The sequence below is a fragment of the Bactrocera neohumeralis genome, unplaced genomic scaffold (assembly GCF_024586455.1).
Source record: "Bactrocera neohumeralis isolate Rockhampton unplaced genomic scaffold, APGP_CSIRO_Bneo_wtdbg2-racon-allhic-juicebox.fasta_v2 cluster10, whole genome shotgun sequence".
NCBI lineage: Eukaryota > Metazoa > Arthropoda > Insecta > Diptera > Tephritidae > Bactrocera > Bactrocera neohumeralis.
This window is the reverse complement of record NW_026089623.1, coordinates 957,150-977,934: the sequence shown is the minus strand read 5'-3', so window position 1 is coordinate 977,934 and position 20,785 is coordinate 957,150. Positions and strand designations below refer to the sequence as shown.

The 20,785-nt window shown below is 37.8% G+C and overlaps 1 protein-coding gene across 1 annotated transcript; it reads left to right on the top strand.

Moving 5' to 3' along the window:
• The first annotated feature begins 2,855 nt into the window (after nucleotides 1-2,855).
• LOC126764918 (uncharacterized) lies at nucleotides 2,856-4,117 on the top strand. Its single transcript, XM_050482596.1, has 4 exons — nucleotides 2,856-3,343; nucleotides 3,426-3,670; nucleotides 3,736-3,898; nucleotides 3,965-4,117. Exons 1-3 carry the CDS (start codon nucleotides 3,214-3,216, stop codon nucleotides 3,796-3,798), a joined length of 438 nt encoding a protein of 145 aa, XP_050338553.1. The 5' UTR covers nucleotides 2,856-3,213; the 3' UTR covers nucleotides 3,799-3,898; nucleotides 3,965-4,117.
• The last annotated feature ends 16,668 nt before the right edge of the window (nucleotides 4,118-20,785 follow it).

Genomic DNA, 20,785 nt, shown 5'->3' with positions numbered 1-20,785 from the left:
GATGACGTGTAATTTGAAAGAGCGGTGCAGACTTTGCCGTCAGTCACACATAGAATTAAATTGGCTTTAACCGTGAAACTATAACCGTGAAGCTCAAAGCTAGTTGGTTTCAAAACAGAAATTTGCTGCCGAATATGCTCCACTTCCGTTTTAATGACCTCACGCGTCTCTTTCGTGAAAATAAATTTGATCGGTCTACAATATCTTGTCGAAGACGCAGCTGGATTTTGCCAAAAAATATGTCTCCTGCCTTCAGCTCCATAGTTAAGTTGAAGAGGCACCATCGAAAGAGAAAACATGCTTTCGTCTCACATATTGTCATCCGAAAATTTTTGCTTGTAACGGTTCTGTTCAGCTCCATCGCATCCCCATTTTATTATTATGCTTAATTCATCCTGAATGGCAGGGAACGACTTAAAAACCTCATATTGTGCATCTATTAATCTTTTCACCGTGTGGTCTATTAAGGATTGCAAATTGATTTCGGCATATGTTTCAGTATTAGTAATAAGGTTTGGGTAGCACAATAATTTTGATTGCTTAACGAGGTCATAGCATGGATACAATTTCGGACTGTATGGTATCGTAGGCAATCGTATTCCACGGTATTGCTCAGTTGATAAATTTTCGTCTACGATCATGGCCAGTGCTTGATCTGGTGTAAGACTTTTCTTTTCAGTAATGCTTACCCTTCCAAAACTCTTTTTCTCGCCTTCCGCGTTGAGGTATTTGTTTTGAAGCTGATGGTGCGTGATCAAGAGCAAAATCAACAGCAGAAATTTTTGAACTTAGCCAAATAGCATTGTCATGCATAAATCTTGCTTTATCACGGTGAGATTTGCTCCATCGCGATTGAAATTGGAAGCAAAGCTTTTTTATACGATCTTTAATTTTGGTATCGTCAACATCTATCACTCATACTAAAAAAAGGCAAAAAATGGGCAGGATTTTATTTTTTAAATCTGTTTTGGGGACATTAACAAATATTCTGCTGGCATTCCTATCACGAAACTCCGTGGGACTTGGAAGTTCTAGTCTATCATATATTTGAAAACTTTAAAATTTGTCTTACCTTTCAGGTGGTCATAAAACAATTTTTTCAAAATACTTGAGTGCAAAAATAAATATATAGTGTTAAACAAAAATTTTAAGTTTAAGTAATAACCTTCAATACAAAAAATATTTTAGGCCAAAAAAACCACTCACAACTTCGACCTGATCACTCAAACTTTTGTGATCAATGCAAGCTTGCAAATCAATTGTAGCATGCTATGCAATTATAGGTGTTTGATAGCTGTTATCACGCCAATAACATTTTTTTATTCTCTTTTGTGTTTGTTTTCGTAACAATTGGGGTCTCTTCTCACGCAAAAAAAAAAAATATGAGCGAGTTACGAAAACATTTTTTTTTTGAATTTCGAGATGCCAGATTGATTAAATCTCACAGTGTGCACTGGTGAGGGGAAATGCAAAGACCTTCACTGAGCTGAGAATTTTTTCATTATGATTTTATTGTTAAAATTGTACACCTTATATACTATTTTAAAAGTCTTACTTATCTAGTTAAATATATGTGTATGCAAACATATTGGCAAGCGTTTTGTAAATTAAGATTGCAGCAAGCTTGCATAAATAAGAGTTTTGCGAATGTCGTTGACAATTTGTTTGCAAATGCAAGTGTTTTGCGAACGTCGTTGACAATTTACTTGCAAATGCAAGTGTTTTGCGAACGTCGTTGACAATTTGCTTGTAAATGCAAGTGTTTCATAAATTTAAGCAAAACGTGTAGTTCTCGCCGCAAAAGATTGTGCTGATAAGTTGTGTTAATAAATTATGTAAAATTGTTCTTAAAATTGAAGGTCTACCAAAAGATATCAGAACGCTAAAACGTACGCCGACTGATGCTCCAGTTGTCTCGTTAGCAAGTGGAGAATATGCGCATTATGGCTTGAGAGACTGTTTGACAGATTTTTTACGGGAACATAAAGTGCATACAAATATTTTAGAATTGAACTTTAACATCGATGGATTGCCAATTTCGAAAAGATCGCTGAAGAGCGTGTGGCCTATTTTAGTGAATGTAAATGGGACGGATTCAGTTTTCGTGGTTGTAATTTTTTGTGGACGGTCTCATCCCAATGATGTGAATAAGTTTCTGGCACAATTTGTCGATGTCAGCCATCACAACCAGCAAAGGTCTTTGTAGATTGAAAAACTTCCAATCGACGTGATCCAAGTATTCGTCCTAGGTTACATGCACGTGGTATGTTTGGGTGTAATGAAGGCTTTGCTTGGATCCTGGATAAAAGTTAAAAATCGCAATTATTCTTTGCAACAAAATGATATACGAAAACTAAACACAGAATTTCAATCCATTGCGCGTTACATACCAAAAGACTTTTGTAGGAAACCACGGGATTTAAAAGAGATAGACCGCTTCAAAGCAACGGAATTCCGTCAGTTCCTTTTGTATACAGGCCAGGTTGTGCTAAAGGACATATTGAGCCAAGAGAGGTTCATTCATTTTTTGCAACTTAGTCTTGCAATGCGAGTTTTCTTCAATCCTGAAGATTGTGTACAAAATAACAAATGCGCAGAGGAGCTGATAAAGGATTTCTTACTCAGAGTCCGTGTTTTATATGATGATTTAATGTTAACATATAATTGCCACTGTTTGAGTCATTTGGCCAGAGATTCCATGCACTTTGGATCACTAGAGACAACCAGTGCTTTCAAGTTTGAAAATAAATTAGGAAAAATTAAGAAACTAGTTAAGAAAAAAAAATAATGTTCCGTCCCAAATTTACAACAGACTAGTTGAGCAGAGTGTACATGGAAACCATCATAAAAAAATATTGTTTCTAAAAAATCTACAGTACAAAGTGATGGCACTTACAAATTTGTTAAAACTAAAAACTTTTATTTTTCATCTATTGCACCTGAGAACTTTTATTTAGTACAAAAATTAATTTTCAAACTTATTTCCATATCAAAATCTGCTGATAACGATTTTGTACTTCACGGGCTAAGGGTACAAGACTTACATAACTTATATGATATGCCGCTTCAATCATCGCTTTTTAATATTTACCGTGCCGAAAATCTCAGTTTTAACAGAACACCGAATCACCCATACGCTTGACGAAGTAACATCAAAAGTTATACGCTTCTACACCAGATCGTCTTATATATTTGTGCCACTCATAGCAGATCATGTCGCAGAACAATCTCAATTACATCGTCGACCCCATTAATGATGACATCGCATCCTCACAAACTATTTATGTGATGCAACCAAGTCCAAGCCCAACAACACCTTCTTTGGATAGTGCAACGTCGTCGGGTAAGATATTTATTTTTAAAGGATACTTTTAACATAACACCGCAACACTTTTCTCATATTTGTTTTATATTTTTTTCGGCAGCAATTCAATCAGTAATCATCGTCGCATGTCAAAAGGCTGTTGAAAAGGTGGAGGAAAAAAATAAGCTAATATTGTTACGCCTAACAGAAAACGTTGAGGGGCTGCGCAAAGAAATCATTGATCTTAAAAAAGCGGTATCACATAATAACGCTACTATTATACCAAGCAAGCCGTATGCTAATATTGAAGACTTCCTCAATTTTGAGAAAACTATTCTGGAAGATATAGATAAATTTTCCTTGCTGGTAAGAATTTAAATTTGAAATATCCGGTGACTGTATACTGATGTTGATTTTATTTATATTTTTAGAAGGCAGATCTAAAAAGATTGTCAACATCATCCAATTCGAGAAAATTTGTTACGAAAGCGTAGCAGAAGATTATGACTGACAACGTTGCTGAGAGCTTTTCCTGGTGAGGAACTGCAGATAAGAAGTGCATTAGGGCCTTCACTGTCGCCACTGCTATTCATCGTAAGTGAAATACTTTTAAAAGGTTTCTAGTTACATTTCTATATTCATATTTAAATTCTATTGCAGAAACTTTCGCTGAAAATGGAGGCAAGGAAGAGGACTTTGTGTTTGCCTCTAAGTCATATTTCCAGTCCAGTCCAAAAAATCGTATTAAAAATAAAACAACAAAAAAAGTAAACTAAAATACTAAGTAGTAATGATTTTTTAAATGAAAAAACAATGAAGTTCCTATTTTTATATTTTAATATAATATTATTCTATGAAGAAACCAAATTTAATATTAAAACTGATTTTTTAAATGTATCAATAAAAAAACATATCCAAAACAAAGTAAATGTTTAAAACGCTTACTTATTTCATTAAAAATACTTGTTTTTTAAGCATTTTCAAAACGTGTTTTATAAGCATTTAGAAACCGTGTAATTACTGTACTTAAAAAACATGTTTTGCAATTGTCTTTTAAACGCTTATAAAATTGCGTCCTTTTCGATTATAAACCCCTTGCTTTGATGTCTTTTGCAAAGGTCACAGCAGCATTTTATAAGTGTTTTGCTTACATTTGAACGCTTACAAAACGCTTATTTTTATATGTGAATGCTGGCTAAATAATATAAAACAAATATGAGAAAAGTGTTGCGGTGTTATGTTAAAAGTATCCTTTAAAAATAAATATCTTACCCGACGACGTTGCACTATCCAAAGAAGTTGTTGTTGGGCTTGGACTTGGTTGCATCACATAAATAGTTTGTGAGGATGCGATGTCATCATTAATGGGGTCGACGATGTAATTGAGATTGTTCTGCGACATGATCTGCTATGAGTGGCACAAATATATAAGACGATCTGGTGTAGAAGCATATAACTTTTGATGTTACTTCGTCAAGCGTATGGGTGATTCGGTGTTCTGTTAAAACTGAGATTTTCGGCACGGTAAATATTAAAAAGCGATGATTGAAGCGGCTTATCATATAAGTTATGTAAGTCTTGTACCCTTAGCCCGTGAAGTACAAAATCGTTATCAGCAGATTTTGATATGGAAATAAGTTTGAAAATTAATTTTTGTACTAAATAAAAGTTCTCAGGTGCAATAGATGAAAAATAAAAGTTTTTAGTTTTAACAAATTTGTAAGTGCCATCACTTTGTACTGTAGATTTTTTAGAAACAATATTTTTTTATGATGGTTTCCATGTACACTCTGCTCAACTAGTCTGTTGTAAATTTGGGACGGAACATTATTTTTTTTCTTAACTAGTTTCTTAATTTTTCCTAATTTATTTTCAAACTTGAAAGCACTGGTTGTCTCTAGTGATCCAAAGTGCATGGAATCTCTGGCCAAATGACTCAAACAGTGGCAATTATATGTTAACATTAAATCATCATATAAAACACGGACTCTGAGTAAGAAATCCTTTATCAGCTCCTCTGCGCATTTGTTATTTTGTACACAATCTTCAGGATTGAAGAAAACTCGCATTGCAAGACTAAGTTGCAAAAAATGAATGAACCTCTCTTGGCTCAATATGTCCTTTAGCACAACCTGGCCTGTATACAAAAGGAACTGACGGAATTCCGTTGCTTTGAAGCGGTCTATCTCTTTTAAATCCCGTGGTTTCCTACAAAAGTCTTTTGGTATGTAACGCGCAATGGATTAAAATTCTGTGTTTAGTTTTCGTATATCATTTTGTTGCAAAGAATAATTGCGATTTTTAACTTTTATCCAGGATCCAAGCAAAGCCTTCATTACACCCAAACATACCACGTGCATGTAATCTAGAGCGAATACTTGGATCACGTCAATTGGAAGTTTTTCAATCTACAAAGACCTTTGCTGGTTGTGATGGCTGACATCGACAAATTGTGCCAGAAACTTATTCACATCATTGGGATGAGACCGTCCACAAAAAATAACAACCACGAAAACTGAATCCGTCCCATTTACATTCACTAAAATAGGCCACACGATCTTCAGCGAACTTTTCGAAATTATATTCCTGTAAAAAATCTGTCAAACAGTCTCTCAAGCCATAATGCGCATATTCTCCACTTGCTAACGAGACAACTGGAGCATCAGTCGGCGTACGTTTTAGCGTTCTGATATCTTTTGGTAGACCTTCAATTTTGTCGCTTAATAAGTCCAATAATTTATTAGCATGCACATTGAACACATTGCTCTCTACAAACCATGCAGCTAAACGTTTATTGAAATCAATAACGGTGCCATCGGACGAGTTCTAACTTTCATCAGAAATTAATCATCGTTTGGCAACAAGGAATCTAAATTATTCTGTGCTTCAGGCACAACCTCCTGTTCCACAAATTCACTCTGGGTACTTACAGAACTTGAAGCGGCACCGTTCCATAGATGTTTTCAAAATTTCGAAGCTGCTGCGCACAACATTTTTCTTCTTATTTGCTGCAGACATTAAATAAGTAGATTATTACCTTTTTTAATAGCAAATGATAATTAAAAATATCAAACGCACTTAATTTAACAACTTTAAGAAAAATTTTACATAATTTATTAACACAACTTATCAGCAAAATCTTTTGCGGCGAGAACTACACGTTTTGCTTAAATTTATAAAACACTTGCATTTGCAAGCAAATTGTCAACGACGTTCGCAAAACACTTGCATTTGCAAGTAAAATGTCAACGACGATCGCAAAACACTTGCATTTGCAAACAAATTGTCAACGACATTCGCAAAACTCTTATTTATGCAAGCTTGCTGCAATCTTAATTTACAACACGCTTGCCAATATTTTTGCTGGGTTTTATCTCATCATTGTTTATGCTATATGGTTTGGGATTACTTTCAAGTGCACAAATGCATTTGTAATCAATTGCCCAAACCTAAGTAAATATTTTTATATTATATTTCTTGAGTATTATATTTCGTGAGAACTCGTATTACATATTAATGCATACGTGCCTCATATATGTATGTATGTATGCTGCATATAAGTGCATATATTTTTATGTGTTTGTTTATGTATGTTTTGTATTGCCTCAGCATTGGCGAAGATAAGGCTGTTCAATATATTTGAACACTATGTATATATCGCAGAACTTTGGCACTTCTTCACGGCTAGCAGCCTAAAACTCTCTCCTATTCTATTCACAAACTTCTTCTACATCTTTATTCTTAGCCGCTAAAAATGCTTGCTTACTAAATCATTCATTGCTTTTGTGGTTAGTAATGATGTTTGTGAACACTTTGTAGATAAGTTCGCCTTCCGACGGGACAAAGTTACGGAAATTATTAAGAAATGAAATCAATCCGCTCAATTCATCAAATGGTACTCAACTATTACCATTTGCTCAGAGAAATCTTCAGCGAATTTATCATTAAGGAATGCAGCTCTTGTTTGTTTTCAGCTGAAGTTTCTTTATGTAGCGCCATAGAGTTGTTGATTTGAGGCAAGCGTTTATTTTATCAGCAGCCGTTGATCTTGGAATTACTGGCAGTGTTTGGAGGGAGTCACCAGACAATAGACATCTCGAGTCATTGCGTAGATCTTTCAATGTTCGGTTAAGAGCATCAGTAGAACGCACATCCAGAAAACTAGGAACCGCTTCGCCTTGCTTCCGTCGTTGAAACTTCTTCGATGAAGCATTCCAAATATAATAACATGACATCTCCAATCTAACGGATCTCTTTGGCAGATCATACGTTGAGCAACATTCGATGCCAATGTGTCTTGAATGTTTTGGAAATAAGTGGCGAATACGGAAGAATCCACCTGTTGCCGACAACGAAATCCATTCTGTTCAATTTTGGTGTAGTACTTTGACCATTATCATCTGGTGATAGATGCCGATACAGTGGATAACCATTGTTGCTAGTTAGCGGATATAGATGGTAGATGAATATACAACTCAGAACGCAATTTGGCTTGGTTCAACCAAATAAAAGTTAAAAAAATCCGTTTATAATTTAACGAACATGTCGAGCTAATACTGCTGAAACAATCGACGAAATCGCAACAAATAATTGTCATAATATTAACGAATCATCACCCTAAATTAAAAAGAGATAATTTAATATTTCGGATTTAAAGTTTTAGTATAGTTATATAATTCGGTTGCCAGTCATTTGTCCAACTTGGCTCTTTATTATAAACCAAAACCATACAATGTAAAAGGTACGTCATATCGTACGTATCATATTGATACTTACAATGGATTAATCATTTTGATATTGCAACGTGTCATTTGGACGATGTGTTTCTGATGATAGTTACCTAGTATCTCGACAAGTAAGCACAATGGAAAACTTCATTGCTAGGATGCAAGCAGTAATCAGTGCTTCAATCGTATCTAAACGTTGCTCGATTCAAATCCGCACATGATAGAGCTCTTCTTGTTTGGCTTTGATCATCCACGTGTTGGTCTCTGTTGTTCGCTCGACCATTTTACATTGTGATTGAGAAACCTGTAGTCGAGCTATGCTAACGTGGCGCTCTTAACAGGTAATTTCTTGCTATTCTACTTTTACAATAGTTCGTATCTTTTTTGCATTACGCAATTTTCGAGAAATATTCGTTCTTGAATTATAGATAGTGTAACTAACAAAACTTTTTTGTATTTCTATAGATAAATATACTTTTTTATGTTAAATAGTTTTTGAAAATTTTAAGTTATTCCAGCATATTTACGAAGGATCAGTTATCATGACAACCCTTTAGCAGTCATGTAATTAAATGACAGAATATGTTGTCTTTTGAGTATAATTGATAGCATAATATTAAAGCTATTAGACTCAAAGACAACATATTCTAGATCTCCCATTTCGGAATTCTATTTGTATATATAAACACATATTACACTGGTCTACAAAATGTAACTTTTTGTGTGCCTTTCAATTGAATGCTTTATTTTTATATTGCTTTGAGGCTACTGAATAGGAAAACAAGAATATGTTTTTTGAATTAGCTTTTATTTTGGAAATATACCTAATATACAAAATTTGGCTTTTAGTAACACGTTAAAGTACAAACATTTTATAAAAAAAAAACTATAATAATTATTTACTATTATTTTTTTGCTTTTTACTTATATAAAATTGGAAATATTACAATTTAAAAAAAATAAAGTATTTGATTAAGATTTTCTCTTCCTGTTCGTCACTTACATCACCGCAGTTAGAAGGGAAAAAATCAAGATGAGAGTGAAGACAATGAATTTTTAGGGACATATTGCAACCCAACTGTTGATACTTTTGAAGGAGATTGTTCACAAGTTCAACATAATTTTCCTGGTTTTTTTCTCTTATTGCCCAAAAAACCATGAACGACTGCTCTGAAACATTCCCATGTTTCTTTTTCAAAGCCCTGTAAAACTGAAACAAAGTTTTGGTCCTTTAGAATCTCTCTTATTTGAGGTCCGATAAAGATGGTATTTGAATGCTGGTCCATCCTTGTTGAGAGCCTTCACAAAGTTTTTCATTAGTCCCAATTTGATATGTAAAGGTGGTAGAAGAATTTTTTGGGAATTAACTAGAGGAAGGTGCTGGACGTTCTTTTCTCCAGCATTCAGGCTTAGTCTAGCATTCCAGACTATTGCTATGACTTTTAGATCACCACAAATCTGCCATTCGTGATATAGCATCTAAAATTAATTTCATATTTTTGTATTTTCTTTAGTAGTACGGAATCGATGGTTGTGTGTTACCATTATGGAGAAGAACAGCTTTTAAACTTAATTTTGAGGAGTCTATGAACAGCCGCCATTCCTGTGGATGGTATTCAATGTTCAAAGCGTTCATCAAGCCATTTACGTTATTACAGAAAGCAAGCTGGTTCTCGGATTTGAAATAGGGCATCAAGTTCTTCTGACGATATCTGTATAAACTGATTTTGACATCCGGTTGAAGCAAATTCCATTGCTTAAGTCTCGATCCTAGTAATTCCGCTTTATCTTTTGGCAAATTTAAATCTCGTATAAGGTCGCTGAGTTCATCTTGCGAAATTCTATGAGGTTCGTCACAAAAATTATTGTCACCCACAAACTGTGGCGATTGTGAGGTTGTAGGCTCATTGTAGTCAACTTCTATTGAATTAATCGCTTCTTCAGAATCTTGCTGGTATTCTTCGGGAGGTCGAGGAACAGGTAAATCGATTCCATCTAGTACAGCTTCGTTTCTTTTTTCGTGATATACCGTGCTGGATGGGTGGAGTCAAGCAAAAGTAACAGTCATTCGCATGATTGGTAGGTTCCCTCCACATCATTGGTACACCAAAAGGCAATGAACGTTTCTTTTTGTTTAGCCACTTAATCAGATTTGTGGAGCAAGTTGTGCAACTAAAATGTGGTACCCACGATTTGTGTTGGTTTTTAATTTTCATTCCAAAATAATGGAAGTAAGCAGTTTCTAAACGTTGTGTTATTGAGCATCTTTAGTTAGTAAGGGTCACCTTACCACAAATGTAGCAAAAATTGTCTGCACTATTAACACATTTACGCGACATAACGAAAACTGTAGATTTTTCACTAAAAATTACAAAAAGACGGTAACAATTTCACGTTTTTACTGTTGAACAAAACACAGTCAACGTTAAACACAACAAACAAATGTGAAATAATAAAATTTCCGCGGGTAATCACTAAATATTTTGAGTTATCATCATTAATGTGATAAATCTGTCGCGCTACCCTCTATTATATTTATAAGGCATAAATGCACAATAAGAGCTATTTATGAATTTTAACTTGTATATTTATGTTCAATGAGTGAAATACAATCAATATAGTATATTTTCATGTAGAAGGCAATTTTGATGTAGACCAGTGTTATTAGAAGATATATTTTATTGATCACCCGTGAGATTATGATTTTGTTAACTAATTTGCTTATTATTTTCTAAAATAGATTGAAAATAAAACATATTCACAAAATAACATTATCAACATCGTGATTCAGAATTTATTTATTATATGAATACACGTACTTAGCGTTGTATATGCGTGATATAGGTCTACTCCGGAACTGAGAACCTAAAAATAATTAGGAAATGAAAAATGCTCACAAGTTATTTTTAAAATACCCAAATCATTTTTTTCGACAGTGGCATCATTGGAAAATGTTATAAAAAATAACAGCACTCTCTCGAATCAAAGAGTTTCATATCATGTCATCCTTGATTGTTTTGTTGGTAAAAAACTGAGTTTTGAATAAACGCTGAAAATAAAATGACAAATGACAAGAAAATAAATGACAAATAAGGATGTTTAAAAACATAAGTATATTTGTATGTATGAGCTCGCGTACATATTGAAGCCGTACTTCGCGAATCGTCGCGGTTTATTAAGAAGTATAAATTGTGTATTAACAGTAAAAATAATAACTATTCACATTTTCAGAAGCAAAATAATTTCAATTTGAGCATCGGAAAGATCAATTTATATAATTTGATTATTGACAGGACGGACTATTATTTTACTTCAGCTCATCCCGGTAAACAACATTGCACTTATTACTTTCTGCGTAAATAAAACTATTTCTTGCTCTTAACATGTCACGTATGTTGTCCGTGGGAGAAGTAAAAGGTGTCCAGGTGAATACCGGCTACTTTCAGAGTTTGTCCTTGACTTTTATTTATTATGATAGATAAAGTTTTTTAAAGGAAATTTTATATAGGGTTTCTGGGTATTAACACCGCCTTTCCTTTGGTCCCTCTAGAAAGAATGGATACCTGGTCGATGTGCCGTCTTAATTCGGTGCCAAGATTGAGTTTCAACATATAGGAGGGTGATAGCTCTTTTGCACAAACACTCCTCGTTAGTCAGGAAATACCTCATTAATAAATAGGCTGTCAAAGAGTATTTGGCCAATAATATCTGTCGGCATGCGACCTTCGCCGACCTAGTGAATTGTTTGTGCGAAGAATCCAGACTCTTGATCATTGAAGAGCTGGACTCTTATGTTAATATTCAGTTGTAAGCGTCTACCTTAGCTCATAATGCTGAAACCTTGAGGCATGTACCTCGCTAGATAATCGGCAACGTCGGGAAATCACCTGCCAAAAAGAGGACCACTCCATCCTTCAAGATTCGATTGCTCCGAATGTCTTGCAAGCTTCGATCTAGTCTTTCAGTTGCTCCCTTGTGAGACATTATGCATTCGTTCCGCACGACTTATTTGATCATTGCTATAGAACACCGCGACTGCTACTTTTACCGGAGTTGCAAATGTGAGTTTCTTCACTTGCAATGTTCAGCCGGAGCTTGATTATTGAGTGTTAGGTTCTGCAACTTAGCCAGGTTACGGCTCTTCGGAGGACGCTACAGTCAGCACAAGCACTTTGTCTTTGCTCGACTGTGGCAGCAGAATGATAAGCAGGAAATTTCTGTCGGTGCTCCCCGATGCGTCCAAGAAAAAAAGTCCCTCTTGTCCGCTAGCTACATGGTTTGCTAATAAATTGAAAATTTTTCTTTGCTCCGTTTGTAACAGGGCCTCTGTTTGGTTGACTTTAATTCCCTAAGACCCAGTATCATAACCAAGCTCTCTGACCAAATCAATGGAAAGCTCTTCCGTTCTTTGTGGGGCAGTCCAGAAATCAGGCCAACCATCGCAAAAGTTGTATCCTCAACAAGTTTCAGCACTTTGTTAAAAATTATGTCATCGTTGGCTAAGTTTGTCCCTTGGTATCGGCGAACAATATCTTCTGACAACTGGTGGATTTTAGTCAGCAGCAACCGTACACACAACACACTTTGAGTATTATTGTGTATGGGATAAATTCTACCCAGGTCATCTGAGACCTTCACAAAACGCGCACGCGACGTTTCCATTTTTTTTTGTGACGCTTTCCACTTGTTTTACCTTGGCACCTCTATATAGAACAATGTTTGGGCAAACTCCCATTCTAGCGGTATTAGGTATGTTGCAAATCAGGTTTGCCTCTGTAAAATACATGTTCTCATCGCTTGGGAAGTGCACAGGAAGATGGGTCACTGTTGGGTTCCTTTCATGTAACGGTAAACCGAGTATTCTCCATCACTAATTACATATACGCTTGCCCGAAACATCTGGATCTCATCCTCATTTGGGTCGGCCGTAGCCTTATTCTCCTGTATCACTGTGAAAATATATTTGATAGCCTGGAACGAACTGACACACTTATGATATGGGATCTCAGATTAAAACTAACAGTACATCCTTCTTCCTTGCTGGAGTGTGTCCTTATACAAGGGGTAACCATTTCCATTCGATTGCGTATCTTTTAAGAGCGCGTATAGATATATTTTGTTCATTATCCGTCTTTCATGCCACGGACCGTAAAGTTGAGTAAGCCGCATGGACTGTAATCATGTTTTTAGTGATGGTGTCATATAACTTTTATCTGCGTTGGGGTCGGGCAACTCTGCAGAAACTACTTCTTCATTTTGGTTGGAGCACAATATCTCTTTTAGCCAAACTAATAAATAGACATGCGTCAGTCCCCGTTTTTGCCACCCAATAGACAGCATAGAATACTGTACATGTACACTTAGTGAAGAGAGCCATAATTTATTGTACCGTCATCGTAATGAATAGATTCGACCGCCCGTAATACGTACATATAAAAATTTATCTTGAGTATACTCAAGAAAATAACGGGTATTGTTTACGAACGACAACAGGAGGATCACCATGTGACCTAAGTCATTCGAGTTGACATTATTGTAGTTTGCAATGGTGTCTTGGAGGTGTGCGCAGCTCACAACACTTAACTTGCTTTGATTCAGAACTACGAGTATGTAGTAAATACAGTTGATCTCCATCTTTACATACAAATCCACCAAAAATTGAGGTATTACTGTCCTACAGCGTAGCCAGACATTAAAATTGTTTTCAAGGACCAATTTATGGGATGAGTAAAATACCATGCAGATTACTTCTTTTATTTGCTTTGGTGTGAGAGTTATTGAAGTGATATCCCTCTTGTCCCATCCTAGAATCGATGGGTACTGTAGGGCAATATTATGGGTGAGAGTCTGCAATCCTGGCAAGAGAGTCATCGTATTTCCGCAACACAATATCTCTCGGTGCTGAGGGGTCAGCGCACTCAACCATAGCCGCCACCTCGACGACCGCATTATAGTGTCGCGGATGCTGCCCTATCATCGAGCATATTCTCTAGGGCGGAATTAAATTCATGGACTAAGATGTTATATTTATGCAGGACCTGTTGAATTTTAAAAACTCGCTCGCTCTACGCCTCGAATGATTTGATACCGTCTGTTAGTCTCCGCGTCTTCATCTCCCATAAAATACTCATGTAAAAATTGTGGCTGTTGCTTAAGTGGTGGCAACAGTTATCCTATTTTGTGATGTACTATACTTCGTCTTGATTGACGCCCTGAATGACTTCATGTGAAAGCATGCGTTTTTTTTACACGGTTTAGGAACTGTCGAGATTCATAAGTTTCACCTGTAAATAAAGTTTTTGAGGGTTCCACAGGCTCTTCTAAAATAGGAGTTGCTACATTGCCCCCGGAGTAACACATTCCCGCTCTTTCCTTATTTCATTTTTGTGACCTCAATAGCAACACATAATTTTAATGAGCCTGTAGCTACTGTAATTCAATGTCGCGGCATATTCCAAACCAAATTTTTAAAATACCCCAAAAATTTCTGTTAAATATTTGCCTACGCTCTTCTTGACGCTGAGCGACTATGAGTCGTTGATTATTTGTCTCATCTATTGTCTCAGAGGCACTCTGATTACCCATTAGCTAAGCATGCTCTTGTGAGTGACCGATAAGCTGCCTTTTCAGGTGTCTCTGATGCACGCTGAGAAGCTATGCGGATAGCATTTTCCTGATGAATTTTCCGATAATCAGCTTGTGCAGAAGTTTCTATAGCTCTGACTTCTGCCTGACGTGCTGCTTGCTCACGTCTGCTATGTTCAGTATGATAAGTAGATTCTTGCTGTTCAGCAATTTTAATGGCTCGTGCTCTTTGTGAGTTTTGTGAAATATTTCATTTACGTTTGCGAGTCATAATTAGACACATAAAAATGTTCAAATATATCGTAGTCCTAGAAATATGCATAAAATATTAATCTATCAAAATGGCTATAGAACTTATAATTAAATATTACAACTACTAATAATTCTATCTAAATTTAGTTGAATGACAAAGATATCTCCGTCAAAAAAATTTACATATGTACTATATGTATGTGCAAAATTGTTTTTCTATTTAACTTGTGTTCTGCTAAAATTCATGCTTGCGTCGTATTTCTAATATCAAAGTCACAATTTACGTAAAAAAATTATAAGCGTAAAATGAACTAATGGGTTTTTTTCAATAGGGAACTACAAAAGTAGACCGATAGGGACAGCAAACGACGCCATATTTTTCCTGATCTTTTGACATTTCTCTTCAGTAGGGTTTGCAAGGTTTGTCAGAAGGATGGAGTCATGTGTAGAAGTTCACGCAAGTGAAGAAAGTTCTTTGATCGCCATTCACTAGGGAGGGGCCAGAAACGATTCTTTTACAAATGGCTCAAGCAACTCACGACTTCCGGTCTTTGACCAAATATCCTCTGGGTAGCTTAAAAAGATCCGTTTGAAAGTAAGCTAAAGTGAGAAGGCGAAACATCCAATACACAGTGTTGTGCACTGCGTTTAGGACCCATGGCAAACGAAATAAGGGTTATGATTTGAGGGCATGAACTTGTAGTGTCCGGCCCCTAAATTGCCGTTGCCCAGCTGGTAGATGTAATCGTTAGAGTGAAGGCCAAGAAATGCGATGGACGGGAAAAGAACTGCGACGAGTAGCTCCTTGTGGGATTTACTACAGTGGCCATATAAACAAGCGCAAGTTCGGTGTAGGATTTGTGGTGAGAAAGAGACTCCGTCGCTGAGTACTTTCATTCACTCCGGTGGATAAACGTCTAGCCACAGTCCGCATCAAAGCGAGGTTCTTCAACATATCGCTGATTTGCGCCCACGCCCCGACGGAAGAGAAGGACGATGTGACCAAAGATGTCTTTTATGAGTGCTTGGAGCGCACTTATGAGAGCTGCCCCCGCCACGATGTTAAAATCGTGCTTGGCGACTTTAACGCCAGGGTGGGTAAAGAAGGTATCTTTGGCACTACGGTCGGTACATTCAGCCTCCACGACGAAACTTCCCCAAATGGGTTGAGGCTGATCGACTTCGCCGGGGCCCGAAATAATACTAGGTTCCAGCATAAGAAGATTCATCAAGCTACCTGGCTGTCTCCGGATCGAAAAACTACCAACCAGATCGATCATGTTGTGATAGACGGAAGACACGTCTCCAGTGTTTTAGATGTGCGTGCGCTCCGAGGTCCTAACATCGACTCGGACCACTATCTTGTTGCAGCCAAGATTCGCACCCGCCTCTGTGCAGCAAAAAACGCGCGCCAACAAACACAAGGAAGGTTCGACGTCGAGAAGCTGCAATCACAACAGACAGCCGAACGATTTTCTACTCGGCTTGCACTCCTGCTCTCTGAGAGCACTCGTCAACAACTCGGTATAAGGGAACTGTGGGACGGCAATTCAAACTCCTTACGTACAGCTGCAACCGAAACCATTGGTTTTCGGAAAGTGCAAAATAACAGCTGGTACGACGAGGAGTGCCGTGTCGCAGCGGAGAGAAAACAGACTGCCTCCCTCGCAACGTTACGATCGACGACAACACGTGCGGGATGGGATAGATACCGAGAGGCCGAAATGCGTAAGTACGAAAAGCTTGATAAGCTGGCCGACAGGGGTAATGCTCGAAAATTCTACAAACAAATGCGGCGGCTTACAGAAGGTTTCAAAACCGGAGCATACTCTTGTAGAACCCCCAAAAGTGATCTAGTCACCGATGCCCAGAGCATACTTAAATTATGGAGGGAACACCTCTCCAGCCTGCTGAATGGCAGTGAACGCACAACGCCAGGAGAAGGCGAACCCGATTCCCCAATCGAAGAAGAAGTTCGAATAGCAATTACCCGCCTGAAGAACAACAAAGCGGCGGGGGCCGATGGATTACCGGCCGAGCTATTCAAACACGGCGGCGAAGTACTGATAGTAGCATACATAAGCTTCTTTGTAAAATATGGTCGGACGAAAGCATGCCCAACGATTGGAATTTAAGTATACTCTGCCCAATCCACAAAGAGGGAGACTTCATTATCTGCGCAAAATACCGTGGGATAAGCCTCGTCAACATCGCGTATAAGGTTCTATCGAGCGTATTGGAAGATTAAAGCCCACCGTCAACAAACTGATTTAGACCTGGAAAATCAACTACTGACCAGATATTCACCATGCGCCAAATTTTGGAAAAGACCCGTGAAAAGAAAATCGACACTCACCACCTCTTCGTCGATTTCAAAGCTGCTTTCGACAGCACGAAAAGGAGCTGCCTTTATGCCGCGATGTCTGAATTTGGTATCCCCGCAAAACTAATATGGCTGTGTAAGCTGACGTTGAGCAACACCAAAAGCTCCGGCAGGTTCGGGAAGGACCTCTGCGAGCCGCTCGATACCAAACGAGCGAAGTAAATGGGTCTGGTAGTGAACAAGGGGAAGACGAAATATCTCCTGTCAGCAAACAAATAGGCGTCGCACTCGCGTTTAGGCACCCAAGTCACTGTTGACAGTCATAACTTCGAAATTGTAGATAATTTCGTCTACCTTGGAACCAGCATGAACACCAACAACAACGTCTGCATCGTATTTAATGGAACGATGAGCTGTACGAATTATGTATACGACGACATTGACATAGTTCAGCGAATTAAAAGACAACGGCTACGCTGGCTAGGTCCTGTCGTCCGAATGGACGAAAACGTTCCAGCTCAAAAAGTATTCGACGCAGTAACCGTCGGGAGAAGCAGAGGAAGATGAAGAGGAAGACCTCCACTCCGTTGGAAAGACCAGGTGGAGAAGGACCTGGCTTCGCTTGGAATATCCAATTGACGCCACGTAGCGAAAAGAAGAAATGACTGGCGCGCTATTGTTAACTCGGCAATAACCGCGTAACCAATACACCAATTAAGAAGAAGAAGAATGCATCAAATTGCAAAATTTCGTAAAATATACATAAATTTCGCATTTTCTTTGATTTTCATTGTTTTACATTTTTTATTTATGATCTTGACCGGCCGCAACAAATCCCTCCGTTCGATATATTTTTGGTATAATTTCAATCTGACCGTTCCAGTCGTTAAAATTGCAAAACGTCAAAACCTACCCAATCCAGTCAACTGTCAAAGTTCGGTAGGTGAGCGGTTCTCACTATTCCAGTGACAGGGGAGTTGGGCATTTCTTTATCTCTGCCTGCACATTCTCTATGTCTTTATGTTCTCTGCTCTGGTTACATCTTCCAATTTGTTTGTGGATAGAGCCGCAGAGCGCATGATGTCCAACCATCTAATCCAACTAATCCAACCAATGCGGAATCAATTTCCGCTTTCCCTTTCGAATGTTCTTCATATTGTATGGCACATTTGAAATAAGAAGCCACCGACCTAAATAAATAACAATTAAATTAGCTGCTCACTTACTTTCTTTAAGTGGCGAGTATTTTGCGAAATGTCTTCTTCTTCATCCTTCCCTAGATTTGAATGAAATCTATTTAGGTGGTCAAAGAGATTGCTTGTGTTCACGTTTATCTTAAATTCTTTACCACACTGTAGACATTTGGCAAACTTTTTATTTCCGGACCTTCTAAAGTACTTCCAAACTTTAAAAATGCCATTCTTTCACTTTGCATATTTTTTTCCATCAATCTCTTCGTCAGACGCCAAACAATAACATGTCTGTTCGGACGATTTATTCAATTATAACTTGATTTATTTCAACAAAAAATTAAAATTAATTAGTAAAACATACATGTACATTGAACAATTTATGATTACCTTTTGTTATTTTTGTTAAAAATTTGTCCAGGGTTGAAGTTGCTGCTAACGAAGGCACGATTCCGATTACATTGGCGGTCATAGTTTGAATTCTCCTATAAATGGGGAGAGGAGACTCCCCAGATAAAGAATATATATAAATATGGCTGAGACTTATAGTTTTTAAAATATTGACATTTAAAAGTCCAATTTTTTGTATAAATAATACATTTTATTCCAATGCGTTAACACAGTTTTCTCATATTCCTCACTCGACATATTGAAAATTACACTGTCAACATTGAAATAAATATAAATTTTACTTTTATTTAAGTTTTTTAAGCAAAAATTAGCACACTTAAAGCTGAAATCGTTTGGTTGTTTATATTAATGTGGAAACGAAACGAATAGGCGCACTTCAGCTCCACTTTGACATTAATAAACAATCTTGTCAAGTTGAAAAAATAAAAGGTATTTAAGAAAATGTCAATTTCACTAACACGTACATATGTAGGTATTACTCGGAAGATGGGGTCATGTGAAGAAGTTTACGCAAGTGAAAGGGTATTTTAAGATATTCGGACACTTTAATGTTCACAGGATGGTATTTTATTTAAATGTATATTAAAAATGAGTAATTATAATGACACAGAGTTTAGTTAAAAAAATCAGATTGTATCGTACGGGAGGTGCGTTCACTTTGGCGGTTGAAAATCGAGTGTTGCTTTTGATGTGCCGGTGAAGCCACACAGATGATAATTAATATTTTGCATAGGGTTACCTTACAGTCGGCTATCCTGGCAATGTATAGCGCCTTCGCTATGCTCGTCGCTTTCATCATCGGCTTCATCGCTCTTGTCTTCAAAATTGGGAGAAAGTTGACACCATGACTTTATCTTATCGGATGCGTAAATTGAAGTATAGTGACGTGACGTTAGGTCTGCTCCTGACAAGTCTTCAAGTAAATAACGATCTTTACCAAGCACTTGCTTAATTATAAAGGGGCCGTAAAAAAAAACAATACCAATGAAAAAGTTTAAACAGCCTCGGATGAGAGACCCCCTTTTGATGACGACCATGGCAAACGGAATAAGGACTACGATTTGAGGGCATGCACCTGGAATGTCCGAACCCTTAATTGGGAAGGTGCCGCTGCCCAGCTGGTTGATGTCCTCGCAAAAATAAAGGCTGACATCACCGCCGTCCAAGAAATTCGATGGACGGTACAAGGACAGAGACGAGTAGGTCCTTGTGACATTTACTACAGTGGCCATATAAAGGAGCGCAAGTTTGGTGTTGGATTCGTGGTGGGAGAGAGACTCCGTCGCCGAGTACTATAATTCACTCCGGTGAATGAACGTCTAGCCACAATCCGCATCAAAGCGATGTTCTTCAACATATCGCTGATTTGCGCCCACGCCCCGACGGAAGAGAAGGACGATGTCACCAAAGATGCCTTCTATGAGCGCTTGGGGCGCGCTTATGAGAGCTGCCCCCGCCACGATGTCAAAATCGTGCTTGGCGACTTTAACGCCAGGGTGGCCAAAGAAGGTATATTTGGCACTACGGTCGGTAAATTCAGCCTCCACGAGGAAACATCCCCAAATGGGTTGAGGCTGATTGACTTCGCCGGGGCCCGAAATAATACTAGATTCCAGCATAAGAAGATTCATCAAGCTACCTGGCTGTCTCCGGATCGAAAAACTACCAACCAGATCGATCATGTTGTGATAGATGGAAGACACGTCTCCAGTGTTTTAGATGTGCGTGCGCTCCGAGGTCCTAACATCGACTCGGACCACTATCTTGATGCAGCTAAGATTCGCACTCGCCTCTGTGCAGCAAAAAACGCACGCCAACAAACACAAGGAAGGTTCGACGTCGAGAAGCTGCAATCACAACAGACAGCCGAACGATTTTCTACTCGGCTTGCACTCCTGCTCTCTGAGAGCACTAGTCAACAACTCGGTATAAGGGAACTGTGGGACGGCATTTCAAATTCCTTACGTACAGCTGCAACCGAAACCATTGGTTT